Source organism: Spermophilus citellus (assembly GCF_964194105.1).
Source record: "Spermophilus citellus genome assembly, chromosome: 4".
In the NCBI taxonomy this organism is placed as follows: Eukaryota; Metazoa; Chordata; class Mammalia; order Rodentia; family Sciuridae; genus Spermophilus; species Spermophilus citellus.
The window spans coordinates 52,560,231-52,581,921 of NC_138185.1; the positions used below are offsets into that span (position 1 = coordinate 52,560,231).

Sequence of the window (21,691 nt, forward strand, 5' to 3'; positions counted from 1 at the left end):
TGCTGAACGGAAAACCCAGAAGGAGGGGTTCAGACTTCGGCCATGTGGTAAAGAAACAGGTGAGGGAAATGCAGCCGAAATTCAGACAGACAGAGGGAGGTAGGACGTTGCTGGTGCCTGGGGTGAGGCTCTGCTTTCTAGAGAAAGGTGTCAGAACTGTTGAGGAGTTTTGAGGGCTTTGGGGGAACAACTTTATGATAAATGTATAATGGTAGCAAGATGCCCCCATGGGATAGCTTTATACCAGCCACTAGTCCAAAGAAAACAGATCAGAGTTTCGCCAAACCCTGGGCAGACAGACTGTGCAAGGTGAGAGTGTCAGGCAGATGTTATTGAGGTGGTGGACTTTGGCATCCTAATTGTGGGGCGGGATGTGGGGTGATGGTTTCAAGCAATGGAGGGAGTTGGAGGTAAGACCACTGGGCAGCTGGCCGAGGGTAGGGAGAGGTCAGGAGAAGGTGCTTGTGACAGGGCCAGGGAAGTACAGGATAGCTGGTCCTGTGACATTGGAATGGCTGGTGTGGGGGCAGCTAGGGTGGGAGGAGGAAACTAGGAGCCAGGGTCCTGAAAGGGAGGCCTCTGGCCAGGAAGCACGAGGTGCTAGGGGGATGAAGGCAGCCAGCCTGGGCCTCAGAGGAAGGTCAGTGATAGTACAGACGAGCTCAGTGGCTTGCTGACTGCAGCCCCAAGGCCAGTCCTCGTGGCTTGCTTATATAAAGTTTTACTGAGATAATGACTGCACCTACTCATTTCCATATTGTCTACAACAGCTTTTGCCCCTCAGGTAGAGAAGTGATTCATTACAACAGAGACCACAGAGCCTAAAATAGTTACCATCTGGCCTTTAATAGAAGAGGTTGGCCGACCCCTCGCTGGAGCTGTGCTGCACTGTACAGGAGCCACTAGCTGCTAACATGGGGCTTTTTGTATTTTAATTAATTAAAATTATAGTTATACCTCAGTATCCACAGAGGACTCCTGTGGATACCAAAATCTATGGATACCCCAGTCCTCTATATGTAATGTTGTGGTATTTGCATAGAACCTATACACACCCTTGTGTATACTTTGAATCATCTCTAGATGACTTAGAATACCCGATGCAATGTAAATGCTGTGATAATGTAAATGCTGGCCCAAATGTTGATTTTTGTACCATTTAGGGAATAATGACAAGAAAAGAGTCTGTACATGTTCAGTGCAGGCCCAGCCATCATAAGTCTAACTATATGATACGCGATCTGAACCTTACAGAGGTAGAACCCACAAACGCAGAGGGACAACCGTAAATCCAAGGAAACGATTCAGTCCTCAGTTTCAGGAGCCAGAGTTCAAGTGCTCAGCACACACAGTGCAGTGTCTCCTGCACTGAACAACACAGAGGCAGAACATCCCATCATGGCAGGAAGTTCTGTTGGGTCGCCATAGTCCAGAGGCAACTGGGATCCTGTCGCCTCACTTTGGCTGGAGTATCATTGGATGAGAGGCTGCAGGCAAGCAGCAATCCCACAGCACAGGAGAGGAGGAAGTAGAGCATGCTCTTTCAGGTCACCTCTGTAGTTCCAGAGAAGTCTGGAAGGTACAGAAAGGGCTGTCATGTTTGGGAAGTAGTGCCTTCTAGTTTACGGCATGTGCCTGTCACCATGGAGGTTGAGCTTCCTTGAGTAACAGTCAGCCGGGATCCTGGAATGGTCCTGTGACACTGTTCATGCGGAGTTTTCTGGCCCACATGTTGATTTTTGCACAAGGCACCCAGGGATAACGAGAAAGAAGACTGGCTTCCCTGGAGTGCTGGCAGATTCTAGAAGGCTCTGTCCTTTTCCTTCACCCCTGTCCTGGCTTGCTGAGTTCTGTGGGCTGTGGCCAGGTGTGTGAGCTCTTGTTTGTGGCACTTCTCCTCTTGGAAGACACTCACTTTGCTCCCTGCTCAGTTCCAGGGCCCTGTGAGCCAGAAGACCTCATCGACGGGATCATCTTTGCTGCCAACTACCTGGGGTCCACCCAGCTGCTCTCTGAACGCAACCCTTCCAAAAACATCAGAATGATGCAGGCACAGGAGGCCGTCAGCAGGGTCAAGGTAGGAGTGCTCCCAGGCCCAAGGGAAGCTCATTCAGCTGGGCTTCTCTGGGGAGCATTGAAGAGGAAGAGTGCAGTGGAACACACGTGTCCTGTCCAGCTCTGACTCACTGCCCTTGGCACAGAAAGCGGAATGGCCCAGGTGCCCAGCAAGGCAGAGGGAGACTTGCATATTGGCTGAGCAAATACTAGACTGGCCACAAAGGCCACTCTCTTCTTTTTTTTTTTTTCAGCCTTTGTGAAGCTATTCTCCTGTGAACATCATATCTTTGTATACTTGTGGCAATTTCAGTACAGAACATTTTTGAATTGTTTTTTTTAATTTTATTTTTATTTTTATTTTATTTTTTTTTATTGGTTGTTCACAACATTACAAAGCTCTTGACATATCATATTTCATACATTAGATTGAAGTGGGTTATGAACTCCCAATTTTACCCCAAATGCAGATTGCAGAATCACGTCGGTTACACATCCACAATTTTACATAATGCCCTATTAGTGATTGTTGTATTCTGCTACCTTTCCTATCCCCTACTATCCCCCCTCCCCTCCCCTCCCATCTTCTCTCTCTACCCCATCTACTGTAATTCATTTCTCTCCTTCTTAATTTTCCCATTCCCCTCACAACCTCTTATATGTAATTTTGTATAGCAATGAGGGTCTCCCTTCATTTCCATGCAATTTCCCTTTTCTCTCCCTTTCCCTCCCATCTCATGTCTCTGTTTAATGTTAATCTTTTCTTCCTGCTCTTCCTCCCTGCTCTGTTCATAGTTGCTCTCATTATATCAAAGAAGACATTTGGTATTTGCTTTTTAGGGATTGGCTAGCTTCACTAAGCATAATCTGCTCTAGTGCCATCCATTTCCCTGCAAATTCTATGATTTTTGTCAATTTTTATTCCTGCATAGTACTGCATTGTGTATAGATGCCACATTTTTTTTATCCATTCATCTATTGAAGGGCATCTGGGTTGGTTCCACAGTCTAGCTATTGTGAATTGTGCTGCTATGAACATCGATGTGGCAGTATCCCTGTAGCATGCTCTTTTAAGGTCTTCAGGGAATAGTCCGAGAAGGGCAATAGCAGGGTCAAATGGTGGTTCCATTCCCAGCTTTCCCAGGAATCTCCATACTGCTTTCCAAATTGGCCGCACCAATTTGCAGTCCCACCAACAATGTACAAGTGTACCCTTTTCTCCACAACCTCGCCAGCACTTGTTGTTTGACTTCATAGTGGCTGCCAATCTTACTGGAGTGAGATGGTATCTTAGGGTGGTTTTGATTTGCATTTCTCTGACTGCTAGAGATGGAGAGCATTTTTTCATGTACTTGTTGATTGATTGTATATCCTCCTCTGAGAAGTGTCTGTTCAGGTCCTTGGCCCATTTGTTGATTGGGTTATTTGTTATCTTATTGTCTAACTTTTTGAGTTCTTTGTATACTCTGGATATTAGGGCTCTATCTGAAGTGTAAGGAGTAAAAATTTGTTCCTAGGATGTAGGCTCCCTATTTACCTCTCTTATTGTTTCTCTTGCTGAGAAAAAACTTTTTAGTTTAAGTAAGTCCCATTTGTTGATTCTTGTTATTAACTCTTGTGCCATGGGTGTCCTATTAAGGAATTTGGAGCCCGACCCCACAATATGTAGATCGGAGCCAACTTTTTCTTCTATCAGACGCAGAGTCTCTGATTTGATATCAAGCTCCTTGATCCATTTTGGGTTAACTTTTGTGCATGGCGAGAGAAAGGGATTCAGTTTCATTTTGTTGCATATGGATTTCCAGTTTTCCCAACACCATTTGTTGAAGATGCTATCCTTCCTCCATTGCATGCTTTTAGCCCCTTTATCAAATATAAGATAGTTGTAACTTTGTGGATTAGTCTCTGTGTCCTCTATTCTATACCATTGGTCCACCCGCCTGTTTTGGTACCAGTACCATGCTGTTTTTGTCACTATTGCTCTGTAATATAGTTTGAAATCTGGTATCGCTATACCGCCTGATTCACACTTCCTGCTTAGAATTGCTTTTGCTATTCTGGGTCTTTTATTTTTCCATATGAATTTCATGATTGCTTTATCTATTTCTACAAGAAATGCCATTGGGATTTTGATTGGTATTGCATTAAACCTATAGAGAACTTTTGGTAATATCGCCATTTTGATAAAGTTAGTTCTGCCTATCCATGAACAGGGTACATTTTTCCATCTTCTAAGATCTTCTTCTACTTCTCTCTTTAGGGTTCTGTAGTTTTCATTGTATAAATCTTTCACCTCTTTTGTTAGGTTGATTCCCAAGTATTTTTTTTTTTGAGGATATTGTGAATGGAGTGTTTTTCCTCATTTCCGTTTCAGAAGTTTTGTCGCTGATATACAGAAATGCCTTTGATTTATGCGTGTTGATTTTATATCCTGCCACTTTGATGAATTCATTTATTAGTTCTAGTAGTTTCTTTGTAGATCCTTTTGGGTCTTCTAGGTATAGGATCATGTCGTCCGAAAATAGTGATAATTTAAGTTCTTCTTTTCCTATTTTTATGCCTTTAATTTCTTTTGTCTGTCTAATTGCTCTGGCCAGTGTTTCAAGGACTAAATTAAATAGAAGTAGTGAGAGAGGGCACCCCTGTCTTGTTCCAGATTTTAGAGGGAATGCCTTCAACTTTTGTCCATTCAGAATGATGCTAGCCTGAGGCTTAGCATAGATAGCTTTTACAATGTCAAGGTAAGTTCCTGTTATCCCTAGTTTTTCTAATGTCTTGAACATAAAGGGATGCTGTACTTTGTCGAATGCTTTCTCTGCGTCTATGGAGATGATCATATGGTTCTTATTTTTAAGTCTATTGATGTGGTGAATAATATTTATTGATTTCCATATATTGAACCAGCCTTGCATCCCAGGGATGAATCCTACTTGATCATGGTGCACAATTTTTTTGATGTGTTTTTGTATTCGATGCGCCAGAATTTTATTGAGGATTTTTGCATCTAGGTTTATTAGAGATATTGGTCTGTAGTTTTCTTTCTTTGAGGTGTCTTTGTCTGGTTTCGGAATCAGGGTGATGTTGGCCTCATAGAATGAATTTGGAAGAGCTCCCTCTTTTTCTATTTCCTGAAATAACTTGAAAAGTATTGCTATTAATTCTTCTTTAAAGGTTTTGTAAAACTCTGCTGTATACCCATCCAGTCCTGGGCTTTTCTTGGTTGGTAGTCTTTTGATGGCTTCTTCAATTTCATCCATTGATATTGGTCTGTTCAAATTGTGTGTATCCTCCTGACTCAGTCTGGGCAAATCATATGACTTAAGAAATTTATCGATGTCTTCACTATCTTCTATTTTATTGGAATATAGGTTTTCAAAATAATTTCTAATTGTCTTCTGTATTTCTGTAGCATCTGTTGTGATATTGCCTTTTTCATCCCGTATGTTAGTAATTTGAGTTCTCTCTCCTCTTCGTTAGCATGGCTAAAGGTCTGTCGATCTTATTTATTTTTTCAAAGAACCAACTTTTAGTTTTGTTAATTTTTTCAATAGTTTCTTTTGTTTCAATTTCATTGATTTCCGCTCTGATTTTAATTATTTCTTGCCTTGTGCTACATTTGCTGTTATTTTGCTCTTCTTTTTCTAGGGCTTTGAGATGAAGTGTGAGCTCATTTATTTGTTGGTTTTTTCTTTTTTTGAGGAATGACCACCAGGCGATGAATTTCCCTCTTAAAACTGCTTTCATTGTGTCCCATAGATTCCGATATGTTGTGTCTGAATTTTCATTTATCTCTAAGAATTTTTTGATTTCCTCCTTTATGTCTTCTGTAACCCATTGATCATTCAGTAACATATTGTTCATTTTCCATGTGATGTAGGATTTTTCCTTCCTTCTTTTATCATTGATTTCCAGTTTCATTCCATTATGATCAGATACAATGCATGGTATTATCTCCACCCCTTTATATTTACTGAGGGTTGCCCTATGGCATAATATATGGTCTATTTTTGAGAAGGATCCATGTGCTGCTGAGAAAAAAGTATATCCATTTGATGATGGTTGATATATTCTATATATGTCAGTTAAGTCTAGGTTATTGATTGTGGTATTGAGTTCTATAGTTTCTTTATTCAACTTTTGTTTGGAGGATCTGTCCAATGGTGAGAGAGGTGTGTTGAAGTCACCCATAATTATTGTGTTGTGGTCTATTTGATTCTTGAACTTGAGGAGAATTTGTTTTATGAATGTTGCAGCACCATTATTTGGTGCATAAATATTGATAATTGTTATGTCTTGTTGGTCAATGGTTCCTTTTAACAGTATATAATGTCCTTCCTTATCCCTTTTGATTAACTTAGTCTTGAAGTCAATTTTATTCGATATGAGGATTGCCACCCCTGCTTGCTTACAAGGACCGTGTGCGTGGTATATTTTTTCCCATCCTTTCACCTTCAGCCTGTGTATGTCTTTTCCAATCAGATGTGTCTCCTGGAGGCAGCATATTGTTGGATTTGTTTTTTTAATCCATGATACCAGCCTATGTCGCTTTATTGGAGAGTTTAAGCCATTAACATTCAGAGTTACTATTGATATATGGTTTGTACTTCCAGCCATGTTTGATTATTTATCCTTTTTTTAAAAAAAATTTAGTTTGTTTCTCCATGATTATCTTTCCCCTCGCCCTCTGTCTTTACCGAGGCACTTCCCACTGATGGTTTTGGTTATTGTTTTTCATTTCTTCCTCGTGTAGTGTTTTGCTCAAAAATGCTTTGCAATGCTGGTTTTCTGGCTGCAAATTCTTTTAACTTTTGTTTATCATGAAAGATTTTTATTTTGTTGTCATACCTGAAGCTTAATTTTGCTGGATACAGAATTCTTGGTTGGCATCCATTGTCTTTCAGTGTTTGAAATACGTTGTTCCAGGATCTTCTCGCTTTCAGCATCTGTGATGAAAAATCCGTTGTTAACCTTATTGGTTTACCCCTGAATGTAATCTGCCTCCTTTCTCTTGTAGCTTTTAATATTTTCTCTTTGTTCTGTATATTGGATATCTTCATAACAATGTGTCTTGGCGTTGGTCTACTGTGATTTTGTGTGCTCGGTGTCCTGTATGCATCTTCAATTTGTATATCTGTTTCCTTTTTTATTTCTGGAAAGTTTTCTGTAATTATTTCATTCAGCAGGTTACTCATTCCCTTGGTTTGAATCTCTGTACCTTCTTCTATCCCGATGACTCGTAAGTTTGGTTTTTTTATGTTATCCCATAACTCTTGGATGTTTTTCTCGTGATTTTTTTACCAGCCTTTCTGAGTTGGCTAGACTCTTTCCAAGATGATATATTTTGTCTTCATTATCTGAGGTTCTGGCTTCTACTTGCTCCACTCTATTAGTGATACTCTCAATTGAGTTTTTAATTTGGTTTATCATTTCCTTCATTTCTAGAATTATTGTTTGATTATTTTTTATAATCTCTATCTCCTGATAAAAATGCTTAACTTCTTCTTTTATTTGTTTATGTAATTCATTCTCAATGTGTTCTTTCGCTGCTTGAATTTGCTGTCTCGTATCCTCTTTAAGGTTCCATTCCATCTGTTTAAGGTGTTCCTTGAGTTCTTTATATGACCATTTTTCTGATGACTCTAGGTCCTCCTGAATATTTAGGCTGTCCTGCATTGTTTGTACTCCTTTTCTTCCTTGCTTTTTCAAGTTGCTCATGTTACTTCTTGTTCTGTTTGACTGCTGAGTTACTGTTTAAAAATATGGAACGCTTCACGAATTTGCGTGTCATCCTTGAGCAGGGGCCATGCTAATGTTCTCTGTATCATTCCAATTTTAGTATATGTGCTGCCAAAGCGAGCACCACTCTCTTCTTAATAAGTCCTTCTTGGTCCTCCCAGCCCCTCAGAAGCACAGTTTTTAAAAGATGACCATTCCTTAGCATTCTAGTTGTAATGCATGTTTGGAGCTTCAAGTCCCATTTCAACAGTATGTGTATTTTTAGCTTCACTCAAAGTACTTCCATAACAGGGAAAAGAAGTCATGTTTTATTTAAATACATGACCTCAAGAAAAACTCGGACTTACCTATCGTTCTAGATGCATGTGGGATTGTCTGGTTTGGAACAGTGGGTGAAGCTAGAGAAGGGGAAGATGGGGCCATGTCAGCAAAACCAAATGGGCTCAGGAGGGAGGGGATGAGCAGGCTGAGATAGCACCCCTTCTGGGAAAGGTGGGGTCTGTACTCCTGGCATGTCAGCCCCCTCCCCTACCCTGCCATTCACTGACCTCCTTTATTGGAAGGAAAGGGAAGCCATGCGGTATCCTTGGTGGTCAAGAAAAAGCAAAGCAACTGGGAGACCTGGACCCTCTGGCTCCTGACCCAGCCTGGCTTGCTTTCCTGCCCACTGATTACATCTCTCCTGTCCTCAGTTGCACACTCTGTAGATGGGATGATTGACAGTTATTTATAGCACTGGACGAGCATGTATATGGGTTTCCCTTGATTAGCCTGGGTGCTCAGCACAGGCAGTGACTGTCCCCTATCCCTGCAGGGGACCTATGCTGGATGCCAGGCCTGAGTATTGGGGGGTTGAGCACAAGACTGAAATAATTTTGTCCTCCTTCTCTTTGTGCCCACCTGCTTTTCTTTTCTCTTACATGCTGCTCAGAGGATGCAGAAGGCTGCTAAGATCAAGAAAAAAGCGGTGCGTAGCACCATTGTAGTCCTGCAACAGTGGTGTCTGCTGTGTGACCATGGCTTGCTCTGTACCATGGGGGGTTTCTGGTGGGAATCCAAACAGTATTCCAAAACAGCTTTTCTCTTCCTTTAGTCGGGGAATCCTAGATGCTTGAATGAATCTGAAGACACGATGGTTTTTCATTTTTGTTTTTGTTTTTTTATCACCCACTTACAGAAGAATTTTTTATTTTTTTAAACTATTCCATATCCTAGAGCATGGCTACTGCTGTGAAGCTCCTCTTCTATGTGGACTTTTTAAAATGTGGCATTTGATATGACAGTGTGTTGTATTTAGTACCTGGGCCTCCTGTACAGCATTAATTAAATTGTTCTGATATTTACATTTATTAAGTTTCATTTACTAAAACTGGATGATGAGTAGCTCAGTTTGCCTGTGCACTGCCTTTCTATTGAAAATCATTTTTGAGAGCTAGCTGGGGGTGTAGCTCGGTGGTAGAGGGCCTGCCTAGCATGCTCAAGTACCATTCCCAGTGCCACAAGGAAAAAAAAAAGTTTTTGGAGTCTGGACAGACTTTAAAAAATTGGATTGACATTTAGTCCTTTGTTTATCAGCCTAGTCATTGAATAAAGGCTGGTGATTTTCTAAACATGGTCCTCATACAGAAAATATCACAATGCCCAGTGTCAGAAGGTCCAGGGAAAATCCATGGAGACTTGGCACTGGCTTGTTGGCTAATGTTTCTTTCTGCTTAAAAAACAAGAGATTTAGTCCTCCCTCTTCACTTTGAAGTGGTAGCATTTTCTGTTGCTGCAGACTCCCTTCCATCTGCAGTGAGTCTTTTGGGGACTAAAGTGTGTTCTGCCAACAGACCTCTTCTGGGAGCCTCTGGGCAAAGTGGGATGGGCCCCAGCTGCACATCTGCAGTTGGGATGTGACCCTTCCAGAGAAGAGGGGCCCCTTGCCTATAGCCTTTCACTCTACCCCTGAAATGTCAAGGGCTTGGATCGGTGGGAGCAGGGGAGTCCTTATGGACCACAGCCTGTTCCTGGGGCCTGCCACTGTGTCTGGAAAGGTTGGGCACAGGTAGATCCAGCTCAGAAAGGCCTTAGCAACCAGGTTGCTTTTTTTTTAGTTTATTTATTTATTTTAATTAGGTATATATGACAACAGGATGCATTTTGATTGATTGTACACAATTCCAGCACAATTTTTTATTTCTCTGATTGCACACGATGTAGTGTCAAACCATATGTGTAGTCATACGTGTACCTAAGGCAAGAATGTCCATCACATTCCACCATCTTTCCTACCCCCATGCCACCTCCCCCAGGTTACTTTGGATTAAGGCGTGTTCTTTGTAGGGCAGTGAGATGCTCAGGGTCATTGCTGAGGGCCCCTTTTCTGGTCTGTCCCCAGCTGATGAAATACCTGATAATGGCTGAACCCCATTTTTGGACATGCTGAATAGGCCCACCCTATTCTCTGGTGTCCCTCTGGAGGACTCCCTTTGTTCTTCACTAGGGTGCATGATGGGTGACTGTCCTCTTCCCTGTTATTGCTAGGATTGTGGCTCTATTTACCCACCGTGAGCCTCATCTACTTCAGGTGTATTTCAAGCATCCGCTGTTGTCAGTAACAACAAGGACCACCTGCAGTTTTTCTGATTTACTTCTGGCTTTGACCTGCTCTTTGAGCAAGAAAGTTTTGAGTTACAATTAAAGAATATAACTCTTAGAACCCCATTGATTTTGAACATAACCCAATTTCTTTTGAAGAGAGAGAGAGAGAGAGAGAGAGAGAGAGAATGTTTTTTAATATTTATTTTTCAGTTTTTGGTGGACACATTCTTCATTTTTATTTATTTTTTTATGTGGTGCTGAGGATCCAATCCAGTGCCCCGTGCATGCCAGGCGAGTGCATTACCACTTGAGCCACATCCCCAGCTCATAACCCAGTTTTTTAAAACAGAAAAAGCTCCTCCATGGTCCTGGTGCTGGATTGTTTAGGACTCTGTTCTCTTTCTAATTAGTTAAAAGCAATATCATCCCGTGGTAGACTGAAAGCCCCACAGATCTTTACCCCTGAAAACTGAGCTAAAATACAAATTTATTATTATAATACATTATAATTCTGAGCTCCGTGACTCAGAATTCCTGAGGAACTGTCAGCAGGGAGATTATTGACTTGAGATTTTCTGGTGAATAATTAAGCCATAGTTTCTGCTGTTTGGAAGATCTGCCACGGTAAGCTCCCGAGTAACCACACAGAATTATTCACCCCAGTGGGCAAACCAACAGGACCTATTTTTCATTGCCAGCATGCAGTAGTAATTAGGACTCTCCCAGGTGTAAAAAACTAATGAAAGGCTACCCTTCTTTGGGGCAGACCTGAGTAGTTTACTCAGCTTCCACAACAGTCCGTGGAAACATGACTCACAGCTGAACCCTGAGCTTATTCCAGCACAGGTGACAAACCAGGGTCATTGGTGTGACAACTTCTCCCCACTTCTGTCACTGGAGGGCTGCACTGGGCCTATTCTTGGTCTCACTCCCCTAATGGTTTTCAGAGGGCAAGGTCAAGGGGGTCCATCTGGTTGTGGCTGGTTAAGTGAGAAGGAAAAGCTGATGTTTTAATCCAACTTCTTTGAAAATGTCTTCCCCATTTCCTGAGGAGAGTTGGAATCCCAAACCCAAGAAGTCACAGCCTGAGTTCAGTGAGTTCAGCAAGGCTCAGCAGTTTTTAACCTGCTTTCTGCTGGTTGAGGAGACTCTAACACAGACCCCAGGTGTCCCTTTCCTATATGACCTTCCAGGAAGCCAGCTTTCTCCCTCTTCTCTGTGCCTTTTAAAAACTGCCTTAAAACTTAAAACTCTCACTTAACTATGGATTCTTGGCCAAGGCATTGTGATTTCCTTCCACAGGATGCAGGGTAATTAATGAAATCACCAGGGCTTTGCTGGAATAATGTTTCCATTGGTAATATCATCCACTGTCCTTTCTTAGAATTCCGAGGGGGATGCACAGACACTGACGGAAGTGGACCTCTTCATCTCCACACAGAGGATTAAAGTTTTAAATGCTGACACACAGGTGAGTGTTTGAAAGACAGTGTCTAAAATCGCATAAACCATCCCCAGAGTTCACACCTTGGGGACCCCAGGGAACAAAGTCCAGGTGTAGAAGTACTGTCCCCAGGTGCAGGAGGGATCAGGTGATGATGATCTTACCTGACTTTTTTGATAACACTGGAAGCGCAAAATGGTGATTTTTCTAAGGATACCATGCTTTCCGTTTTTATTATCTGATGTTCTATGAGAAAGTGTGTTCTAATTTTGTTTTTTCCTCCCTCTTTTTTACTCTGAACTCTGGGATTCTTTTTTTTTTTCCAACTTGCATTATCATTTCGGCATCTTCCTTCCAGTTGTTGAACACTTCCACGCTTTCTGAGACAAAGACATTCTCACCTTATCTTATGCCTTCCTGCTCCAGACCTGGAATCGGTCATTTCTTCGTGGCACTGTGGCTCCTCTTAGTGAGCAGTGACATATAGGAAAAAGCCCTGGGTATTGGCTGTGCTCATTGTTTCTAGGGTGTCATTGCTCCTGGGGCCTGGCAATGCACAAAGCCAGACGGTATATATGTTTTTAAAAGCCATGGGTTTATACTTATGCCTCCTATTGGCAGCATAGGATGCTTACCATCCCCAATTTCATATATACTCTTGTTCCCACAGCATAGACCCTGGTTCCCAATATCAATGTGTTTTTCTCATTTGTTTTCTGTGTTCATCAGCTTTCCATTACTGTAACAAAATAGCTGACACAATCAACTTGGAAAGATTAAAGTCTCACAGTTTTGGAGGTTTCAGTTGGCCTCATTGTTGTTAGGCTTGTGGCAAGGTAGCAAATCATTGTGGGAACATGTGGTGGAGGAAGCTGCTTACTTCATAGAGGTCAGGAAACAATGAAGGAGGCAGAGGAGGAGCCAGGGCCCCAATATCTCCTCAAGGGAACACCCCAATGACCTAACTTCCTCCCACTAGGCCCCCACCTCCTGGGTTCCATCACCTCCCAAGACTGCTATGGGCTAGAGAAAATTTAGGAAAATTCCAAACTATTAATACTATCTTCTACTATCTATACCAGCCTGCTGAAATGAACAAAGATAAGCTTGGTAGGTAGCAGATGAGCTTTGTGTCACTTCCTGAGGGATTAAGAGGCCAGGAGTGGGTGGGAAAACCAGCTGGGAGCCCTGAGTTCCTCCCCTGCTTCCCCATTCATGGGGGTTCCTAGAATTTGGGGGCAGAGGAAGCAGTAGGGCATATCTTGGAGCTGAAATAACCCCATTATATGGCTCATGCTGAGGCTCACTCCTAACCCGAGCATCATGTTGCCTTGCCCAGCTACTGAGGCCCTTGGCACGTCCCAGGGTGGGTAATGGACTCAACTTCCTCCTCTCATGTCTGTCTCCATGTCTAGGCCTGTGCTTTGTCCCATTGGTCTTTGTGTCCCCCACCCCCATCTCCCTTCTGTAGAGTCTTACAAGTGATCAGAACTTGATGAGCAACTTTGATTCTGACAGGGGGCCAGGCATCTGGTTTGTGAGGCTTCAGACCTGGACTTTGTTTCCTCATCCTTTGTGGACACAGTCTGAATTCACTCCCCACCCCCATACCTCTCCATCCTCTATCTTTCATCTACCCACCAATGTTGGGGATCCCCAAGACCACCCTAAGTAGAGTCTCTAAGAAGACTCAAGGATTTTGGCATATTGATGTATCCATTCACCAAATGGATACAGAGCAATGTCAGTGTATTAGTCAGCTTTACATCTCTGTGACAAAAATACCTGAGATAATCAGCTTGCAAAGAGGAAGAGTTTATTTTGGCTCATAGTTTCAAAAGTTTCAGTCCAAAGTGAGTTGGCCTCATTGCCTTTGGACCTGTAGTGAGGTAGCACATTATGGTGGGAGCATAAGGTAGAGGAAATTGCTCACTACATAAGAGTCAGGGAGTGAAGAGAGAAACAGGAAAGGACCAGGATCCCAACATTTCCTCCAAGGGCACACACCCTATAACCTAACTTTCCTCCCACTGGGCCCCGTGTCTTAAGGTTTCACCACATCTCCATGTACCATGGGCTAGGGACCAGATCTCCAACACATGAGCTTTTGGAGGGCATTCCACACCCAAACACCCAAAGGTGTGTGGATGAAGTCTAGGAGATACCTGGATTGTGTTTCCAGAATCTTCTCCCTGTGGAGTCCCATGAGACATGCTAAATTCCCCCAGCAATGATTGTGAAGTTTTATTTACCAGGGAGGCTCATAGAGACTCAGAACCCAAGGTCTTTATTAGGGGAAGGTCATACAGGCATGCTCTGCCCAGCACGTAGCAAAATTCTAGACTCCCAGGAAAAGCAGAGATATTCATCTTAGGATATGTTGTTTGTGCAGTTCAGGCTGAATGAGTCCTTCTAATCAGTTAAGGGTGGTGGCAAATCCACTGAAATCCAGGTTCCCAAATTCCACTTGAAGGTGGACCTTACAGGCAGGCAGACCTTTATCAGCAGACAGCTGTCTCACCTGCTGTGGTGATTCTTCTCTGCACTCCACTCTCTTGCTCATATTCCCGTGCCACACCCAGGGTAGGAGGATGGGCCATTGGTGGTTTGAGAACTTGTTCCAAGTCACTGTTTAGGATGAACTGGAAGAGTGGCTTGAACAGGAAATTGGTTTGACTAAAATATAAAAATGTTGACTGAAGGACTGGAGAGGTGGGAACAGGTGAGAGACTGTGCAGTTGGAAGTGGCCAGAAAGGGCAGGAGAGAGAATGGCCACCATGTTGGTAGGCAGCCTCTGTCTGAGGAAGACATCTCTGCTATTGATAGGAAATTGGATAGTGGTCAGAAATCAGGAGACGCTGAAGAACTACTCTCACTCTTCCCTTTTCCAGGGTCCCTCCCTTTTGTCTTGTGATCATGAACCCCCAGTAGCATGGGCCAGAAAACAAATCACCCTCTTACACAAATGTGCGCAATAATCACTGCAAGACATGATTCTGTGGGGAAGAATAGGGCACCAGAGGTCACAGAAACACCCGATTTCCTTTTGTGAAAGGAAAGCAAAGGCACAAAAGACCTACTGATTAGCTTTTCAGAGCCTTTGTGTGCATCCTTGTTAGGGAGGAGTCACAGGCAAGATGCTTGGTGGAGGTTCCTGCCAGATGACAAAAGCCATCAATAGTAGTGGACCAGGGGCCTGGGACTCCAAGTCAGCTATGGAAACCCATGGATGGGAGGCAGACATGCTGCCTCAGTGTCTCCTGACTTGGGACAGGCTGCTTGTGCTCCCTGGGAAGAACTTGTCTAGTGGACAACATTGGCCTTCCTGCCTTGCTTCTCTGGGCCGGGCCACTTTTGAGCCTGCACAAGGCCACGTGCCTTGCAGGGAAGGTCCTTTTCCAGAGCCACAGATGTCCTCTAATCCTAATGAGGATAGGGTACCCCATCTCATGCCTACCTGGGTGCAGGCAGAGCCAAATGTTGGTTACTTTGATTACAAATCAGCATCCTAAAATGCCCTGTTGCCTCCACCCCCCGCACCCCTGCTCCCCAGGACATTTGCAATTACTGGAGATGTTTTTGGTTTTCTCCCTCAAGAAGGGGAGTTACTATTGCATTTAGGGGTAGAGAGAGGCCAGGGATGCTCCGAATATCCTCCAAGGTACAAGACAGCCCTGTGCAATAAAGAGTGGCTTGTCCATCTGTTGAAGGGCACCTAGATTCGCTCCACAGTTTAGCTATTGTGAATTGAGCTTCTATAAACATTGATGTGGCTGTGTCCCTGTAGTATGTTGATTTTAAATTCTTTGGATATGTACTGAGGAGTAGGATAACTGGGTCAAATGGTGGATCCATTCCAAGGGTTTGGGAATCTCCATACTGCTTTCCAGAGTAGCTGCACCATTTGCAGTCCCACTAGCACTGTATGAGTGTGCCTTTCCCCCCACATCCTCGCCAACATTTCTTGTTGCTTGTATTCTTGATAATTGTCTTTCTGACTGGAGTGAGCTGAAGTCTCAGTGTGGTTTTAATTTATAATGTTCTAATTGCTAAAAATATTGAACATTTTTTCGTATACTTGACTTTCTTATGTACGTATATGAATATACCACAGTGAATCTCACCATTGTGTACATTCACAAGACTGGGGTCCTAATTAGACTAAGATATATTCCGTACTTGTATAATTATATCAAAATTGACTCTACTGTCATGTATAACTAAAAAGAACCAATTTAAAAAAAAAGAATGACCCAGCAGTACCAGCAGTGACATTCACCCAGCAGTGAATATCAATAAGGTCAAGGTTGAGAAACGCCCGATTAAAGTGATTTTCACTGGCTTGTCCTCACTGGGGCCCTCCTTCCCCTCCCGACAGGAAACCATGATGGACCATGCCTTGCGTACCATCTCCTACATTGCTGACATTGGGAACATCGTAGTGCTGATGGCCAGACGCCGCATGCCCCGGTCAGCCTCTCAAGATTGCATTGAGACCACACCTGGGGCCCAGGAGGGGAAGAAGCAGTATAAAATGATCTGCCACGTGTTTGAGTCAGAAGACGTAAGTAAACACAAAAGTGGGAAAGGCCTTTCCCCCGACAGCCCTGTACCTCATGGTGGCCCCATGATCCCAGGCACTTTCGAAACCACCTCGCAAGGGGAAGCCCTGTGTGCCATGTGAACATTTCCAGTGGCATTAGTGGTACATTTTTTTTCACATTCTTCAAGTTTGCGAAGATAGCGAAGACAGTTTTATTTCACTTCATGAAAGAGGTTCTTCGGGAGCTGTTTATAAATCTGATCTTAGTTAAGTGTACCAAGGGAGCTATCCATTTGAAGAAATCATTTAGAAAACCTCTCCCCTCCTAAAATAAAGTTAATGTTTGCCTAAATATTCTGTTGATAAAATACACATTTTTGCCTGCCAGGGTTGTATATCTGCATCTGAAGTTGAGCTCTGCCTTTGTACTTGTCATTTCACTGCATAACAAGTTAAAAAATAATTTTGAAGTTCAAAATACCATAGATCTTGCCAAGAGGCCATAAAGTGGCATGTGCTTATAGCCCCAGCTACTCAGGGAGCTGAAGTGGGAGGATGGCTTGAGCCCAGAAGTTCAGGACCAGACTAGGCATCAGAGGAAGATGGTCTTGGAAAACAACAACAACGAAAGATCTGGGCAGGGTGGTGGACACTTGTAATCCCAGCTACTCAGGAGGCTGAGGCAGGAGGATTCAAGTTCAAGGCCAGCCTGGGCAACTTAACAAGATCCTTTCTCCAAATAGAATTTTAAAAAGGCCAAGGATATGCCTTTGTGGCAGAGTGCGTACCTAGCTAGCATGCAAAAGGCCCTGGATTCAATTCTGATACCACAGAAAGGTAGGGGTAGGGGGAACTCAGGAGAGAGTGAACGTAATCTCTTAACAGACTTCTCTGCAGATTGATATTCTCAGGGACCACCAAGAAGGCTTTTGCTGAGCCATTCCTGTTGGTATTTTCAGAGTAGAATTTTTGAACATGATCTATTCTCCATGGACCCATTCTACCCTGTGAAAACAGGTCATTTCAAGCTTTGTTAATAGTGACCCCTTTTAGGCAGCAGTAAGTGCCAAAGTGCAAGGCATTCTTGTTCACATGAGGACCTGAAGGAGTTCTGGGGTTGAGAGCCATAAAAAGGGTCTCAATATTTTCATGATTATGAAATATAGCATAAAAACTGTATTTGAAGAGAGGATGCAAACTTATGGGTAGGGGCAGTCATCTTTTTCCCAAGAAGTTGTCAACATAAAACGCTTGGAAGCAGCTGCAAATTTATAGGGTGCAGACATTATTTCAGTACAGACCTACTTAAGCACATATATATACTTTTCACTATTATGTAGAGGTTTGTGGACACCTGGATGAGCATTTCTCAGTGAGTGGGGACTTGGGGATATCTTAGAGACCTGGCAGGGGTATAGAGCGTCAAATAATGGTGTATGCAAGAAGCAGGCCAATGGCAGAGGGCTAATGGCCAGCTAGTGAGAAAATCAAGGAGCAGGGAGCAGCAAGAGTTTCCATGGCACAACCAGTATGGACGGTTGAAGGTTAAAGTCAGGAGCTGCCCACTCTAGGCACACAACAGGACACAGGGCTGTCACAGTGGGAAGGGCGAATGAATGGGTCCTTGAAAAAATGAGGAAAGGACCTGCCCAGGTAGAGCATGCGGAGTTTCAGAGATGCGGTCCAGATGGCTACTCGGTCTTGATTTCTTCCCCGTAGGAGGGAGCCCAGCTGCTCTGGGACTGAGGCAACGGTAGATGAAGCTGCACACATGAAAGTGCTAGGAAAACGTGGTGCTGGGCACAGCATCCTCTTCCTCCCTGTCTTCTCAAGTACACGCAACCCATGTGTAGGGCCACCTCTGAGCAACAGCCTGCCTGCTGCCCAGGCCCTGGCTGAGAGCCCTTGAAACCTGGCCTCCTGCTGGGTCCAAGGCAGGACTCCTATAGCTTCACAGCGGTGAACATCCTCAGGCCTGGCTGTGAGCTGGGCCAAGCAAGGAGCCACTTGTCTAAGGGTGCTGGAGTTGGGCCTCAGCCAGCCAGAGAGGGCCCTCTGAGCTGGCCTCTGCCCAGGTAGAAGGGAAGCCAGGACACAGGCTGAAGGGGGAACTGGGAGGCAGGCAGCCAGCAGGTTCCTGGATTGTGCCCAGAGGAATACCCATCCTCAGGGTGCCTGGCTGTCTTTTTTCTCCCCCAGAGGGGCCATGGAGTTAGGATGAGGATCAAAATATTGTCTAAGGAAAGGAGCTTTGGGGGTTAGGAGCATGGTCCCCCGAGATCCCAAGATGGGAATCCAGGGGCAGCAGGCAGCCTGAGCCCAGCCTTTGGTCTAGTGATCAAGAAATCTGATGCTGTCCGACTGCTCTTCCAGCCAGATGACCTCCTTCAGGTGGAGACAGAACCAGGTGCTGAAGGGTGGGACAACCCTGAGATCCCAGTCGGTACAGGGCACTGCTGCTCCAGGACCCCATGTCCACAGCACTCAGCTTTTCCCCTAGGCCCCTCCCTCCCTTGGACTGGTGTGGGCTGCCCTTTCAGGAGCCCAATCTCTGCTCCGCGCCTGTCCGGTCCGACAGCGCCACCTGGTGGTACCCAAGCAACCACATCAGCCCGCCACCAACACGTTGGTCATAAGAACAAGGGAGACTGTTGATGTGTCCTTCCTATAAATGGTTTAGAGCCTAATCAGCGCGGGTAGTTCAACCTAGAATCAGTGCCTATTTAAGGAAAGGCCCAGATGCTCTGCAAATATGATCTGGCCCAGTGCGCCTTCCTATATGCATATTCATTTGCAGCACTTAAATCATGCATTGTGCAGTAAGAAAGGAATTTAGGCCAATTCCTTCCTTTTCACCTTTGAGCCAATTTGCTGGGGGCACCTTGATAGCAAATGGGAAGTAGGTGGGGAGCATGGGCAAACCTGAGCTGGGCTCATACAGCCCAGGGCTTGGAGCAGGAGAAGATACTGCTGTGTGCTGAGATGTCCCACTGGTATCCCAGGGCTACCCTGCTGTCATGAGCTTGCTATGCCTAGTCCAGGAGCTGGGAATCTTTAGCTCTCGCTTCCCAACATCCTGTCTGCACACCAGCAGGGGGCAGAAAAGGCCCCATCCTAAAGTGTCAGTGTCCAAGGCCTCTGTATTGTCAGAGTCAGTAACATCCACAGAAATGGTTCAGTTGAAGGAACAAGAAAAGATCTGCTCCATAGGGCCTGCACTGATGTGCCAAGGTGTCAGGCCTCTCATGGGCCATAGCCTTGCTTATAAGAGCAACAGAATACTCACAGCTGGCCCCCACCCAGCTGGTACTAGGTTCTGTAGCTCAGGCGAAATAGATGTGGGAGGAACAATTAACCATGTCTGTGATGCTCCCTGGAAAGCATACTTCAAATCTATTTTTGGAGTAAGATGGGTAAAAAGAAAATACAGTACAGTTACCAATTAAAGCAATCAAATATGACATTTAGCAAATACGTCACCATTTTCTCTGAGTTTATTTGAAATCATGGCTTGTCCTGGAATGTCTGGGACATAAAGGAGCTCAGGAAGGTACAGTCAAGACCAGGCCCTGATGGTACAAGACAAGCAAATTGGTTTACCTGTGGTGGCCCATGGTGAGATATCAGCAGAAGACAGCTGTCACCTGCCAAGGGCCCAGGGTTACTCTCTTGTTCTTTTAAGCCCAAGCAAGGGTTCCTTTGGAGGTTTCTGGACACCCTCTGCACCCACAGCTGCTGTAGCCCCTCCACCAGACACCCTGTGAAACCTGTATTTTCAAACTTGTGTCTAGTGGGCTTGCTCCCTCCCCACAGGCCCAACTCATAGCCCAGTCCATTGGGCAGGCCTTCAGTGTGGCCTACCAGGAGTTTCTGCGGGCCAATGGCATCAACCCAGAAGACCTCAGCCAGAAGGAGTACAGTGACATCATCAACACCCAGGAGATGTACAACGATGACCTCATCCACTTCTCCAACTCCGAGAACTGCAAGGAGGTAGGCCCTCTGCAGGCCACCGGACGCCCATTCCACTGGCTTCTGCTCTCCAAGCCAAGTTCTTGAGGAACTCAGCCAGGCAGCCTTGCAACACCCAATGCTTCCCCACCTCAGCTTGCCAGGCTAGGGCGGGAGTGAGCCTTCATTTGTCTCTCAGATGCACATCACTGCCTCACAGCAGACTCGGGGGCTGCCCAGCATGTACGTCTTGCCCCTGCCTTGAGCTGAGCTGGTGTGTGAAATGAGATGTTTCTAACAAAGAAGCTGATTACAATCGGTGTTAATGACCTTGAAAATGTGCCTTTTAATGCTGCTATTATCATCAACTGGCACTCAGCACCCAGGAGATATTTCTGAAAAGCATGTGGGAGGCATCTTTAAAAGAGGGAACTTGGGTGCTCTGGCAGGGCAGTTTTGAAGTTGTCAGGGGAAGAGGCCTCAGCAGGTTCCCCTGGGGGTGGCCCCTACCATGACTGTTTCTAGAATAGATGAATTTATCTGCCTGTGAAAGAATGCTCCTGACCTGTTTGTTGAATGAATGAACAAATGATCCTGGCTACTTATTGAATGAGTGAATGAGTAAATAATGATCCTGGATCCTTGTCAAGTGAATGAATCTGAGTATATCTTGAATGAATGCTCTTGACTGTTTGTTGAATGAAGTGACAGGTCGTTTTCTGAGAGAGCTACTCTTGAGGCAAAGAAAAATAGACCTTCCTAGATAAGAGGAAAGCCTGGGAGCAGAGGATGGGCTCTCGATGCTGAGAACATGCCTCTGGCCTCTGTGGATTTGGGGGTGGGGAGCAGAAGCCAGGACATGGGAGTCCTGCTTGGGGTTGGGGGCTTCCATGCTGGGTATAGGAGGAGATGAACCCTGGGCTTCCAGGTTCCCTGAGTTGGTGGGCCCCAGAGGGTCTTGGGAGCCCAAGTTGGGTGAGGTCAGGGGACAAGGCAGACATCTCTTGGCTGAGAGGAACTGGCCAAGAAGCAAGTCAGGACCCACCAGACCTGGGTCAGGCCAGTCCTTCTGTAAGGTGCTTGGCCCAGAACCTGGACCCCACTCTGGGCCCTCTCACCCTCTCCATTCCCTTGCAGCTTCAGCTGGAGAAGCACAAGGGTGAGATTCTGGGCGTGGTGGTTGTAGAGTCGGGCTGGGGCTCCATCCTGCCCACGGTGATCCTGGCAAACATGATGAATGGAGGCCCAGCAGCTCGTTCTGGGAAGCTGAGCATCGGGGACCAGATCATGTCCATCAATGGCACCAGCCTGGTGGGGCTGCCTCTCGCCACCTGCCAGGGCATCATCAAGGTGAGTGCATTGGGAACCTCTGCCCTAC

General features: G+C 44.9%; 1 protein-coding gene across 1 annotated transcript in view; it reads left to right on the plus strand.

Annotated features, from left to right (window-relative positions):
- The window catches only part of APBA2 (amyloid beta precursor protein binding family A member 2), a 260,706-nt gene that overhangs the window by 228,482 nt on the left and 10,533 nt on the right, over positions 1-21,691 (plus strand). The window contains exons 8-12 of the mRNA XM_081291943.1: positions 1,932-2,077; positions 11,759-11,845; positions 16,198-16,383; positions 20,176-20,355; positions 21,451-21,663. Coding sequence (XP_081148069.1) covers positions 1,932-2,077; positions 11,759-11,845; positions 16,198-16,383; positions 20,176-20,355; positions 21,451-21,663 — 812 coding nt within the window. The remainder of the gene's footprint in view (positions 1-1,931; positions 2,078-11,758; positions 11,846-16,197; positions 16,384-20,175; positions 20,356-21,450; positions 21,664-21,691) is intronic.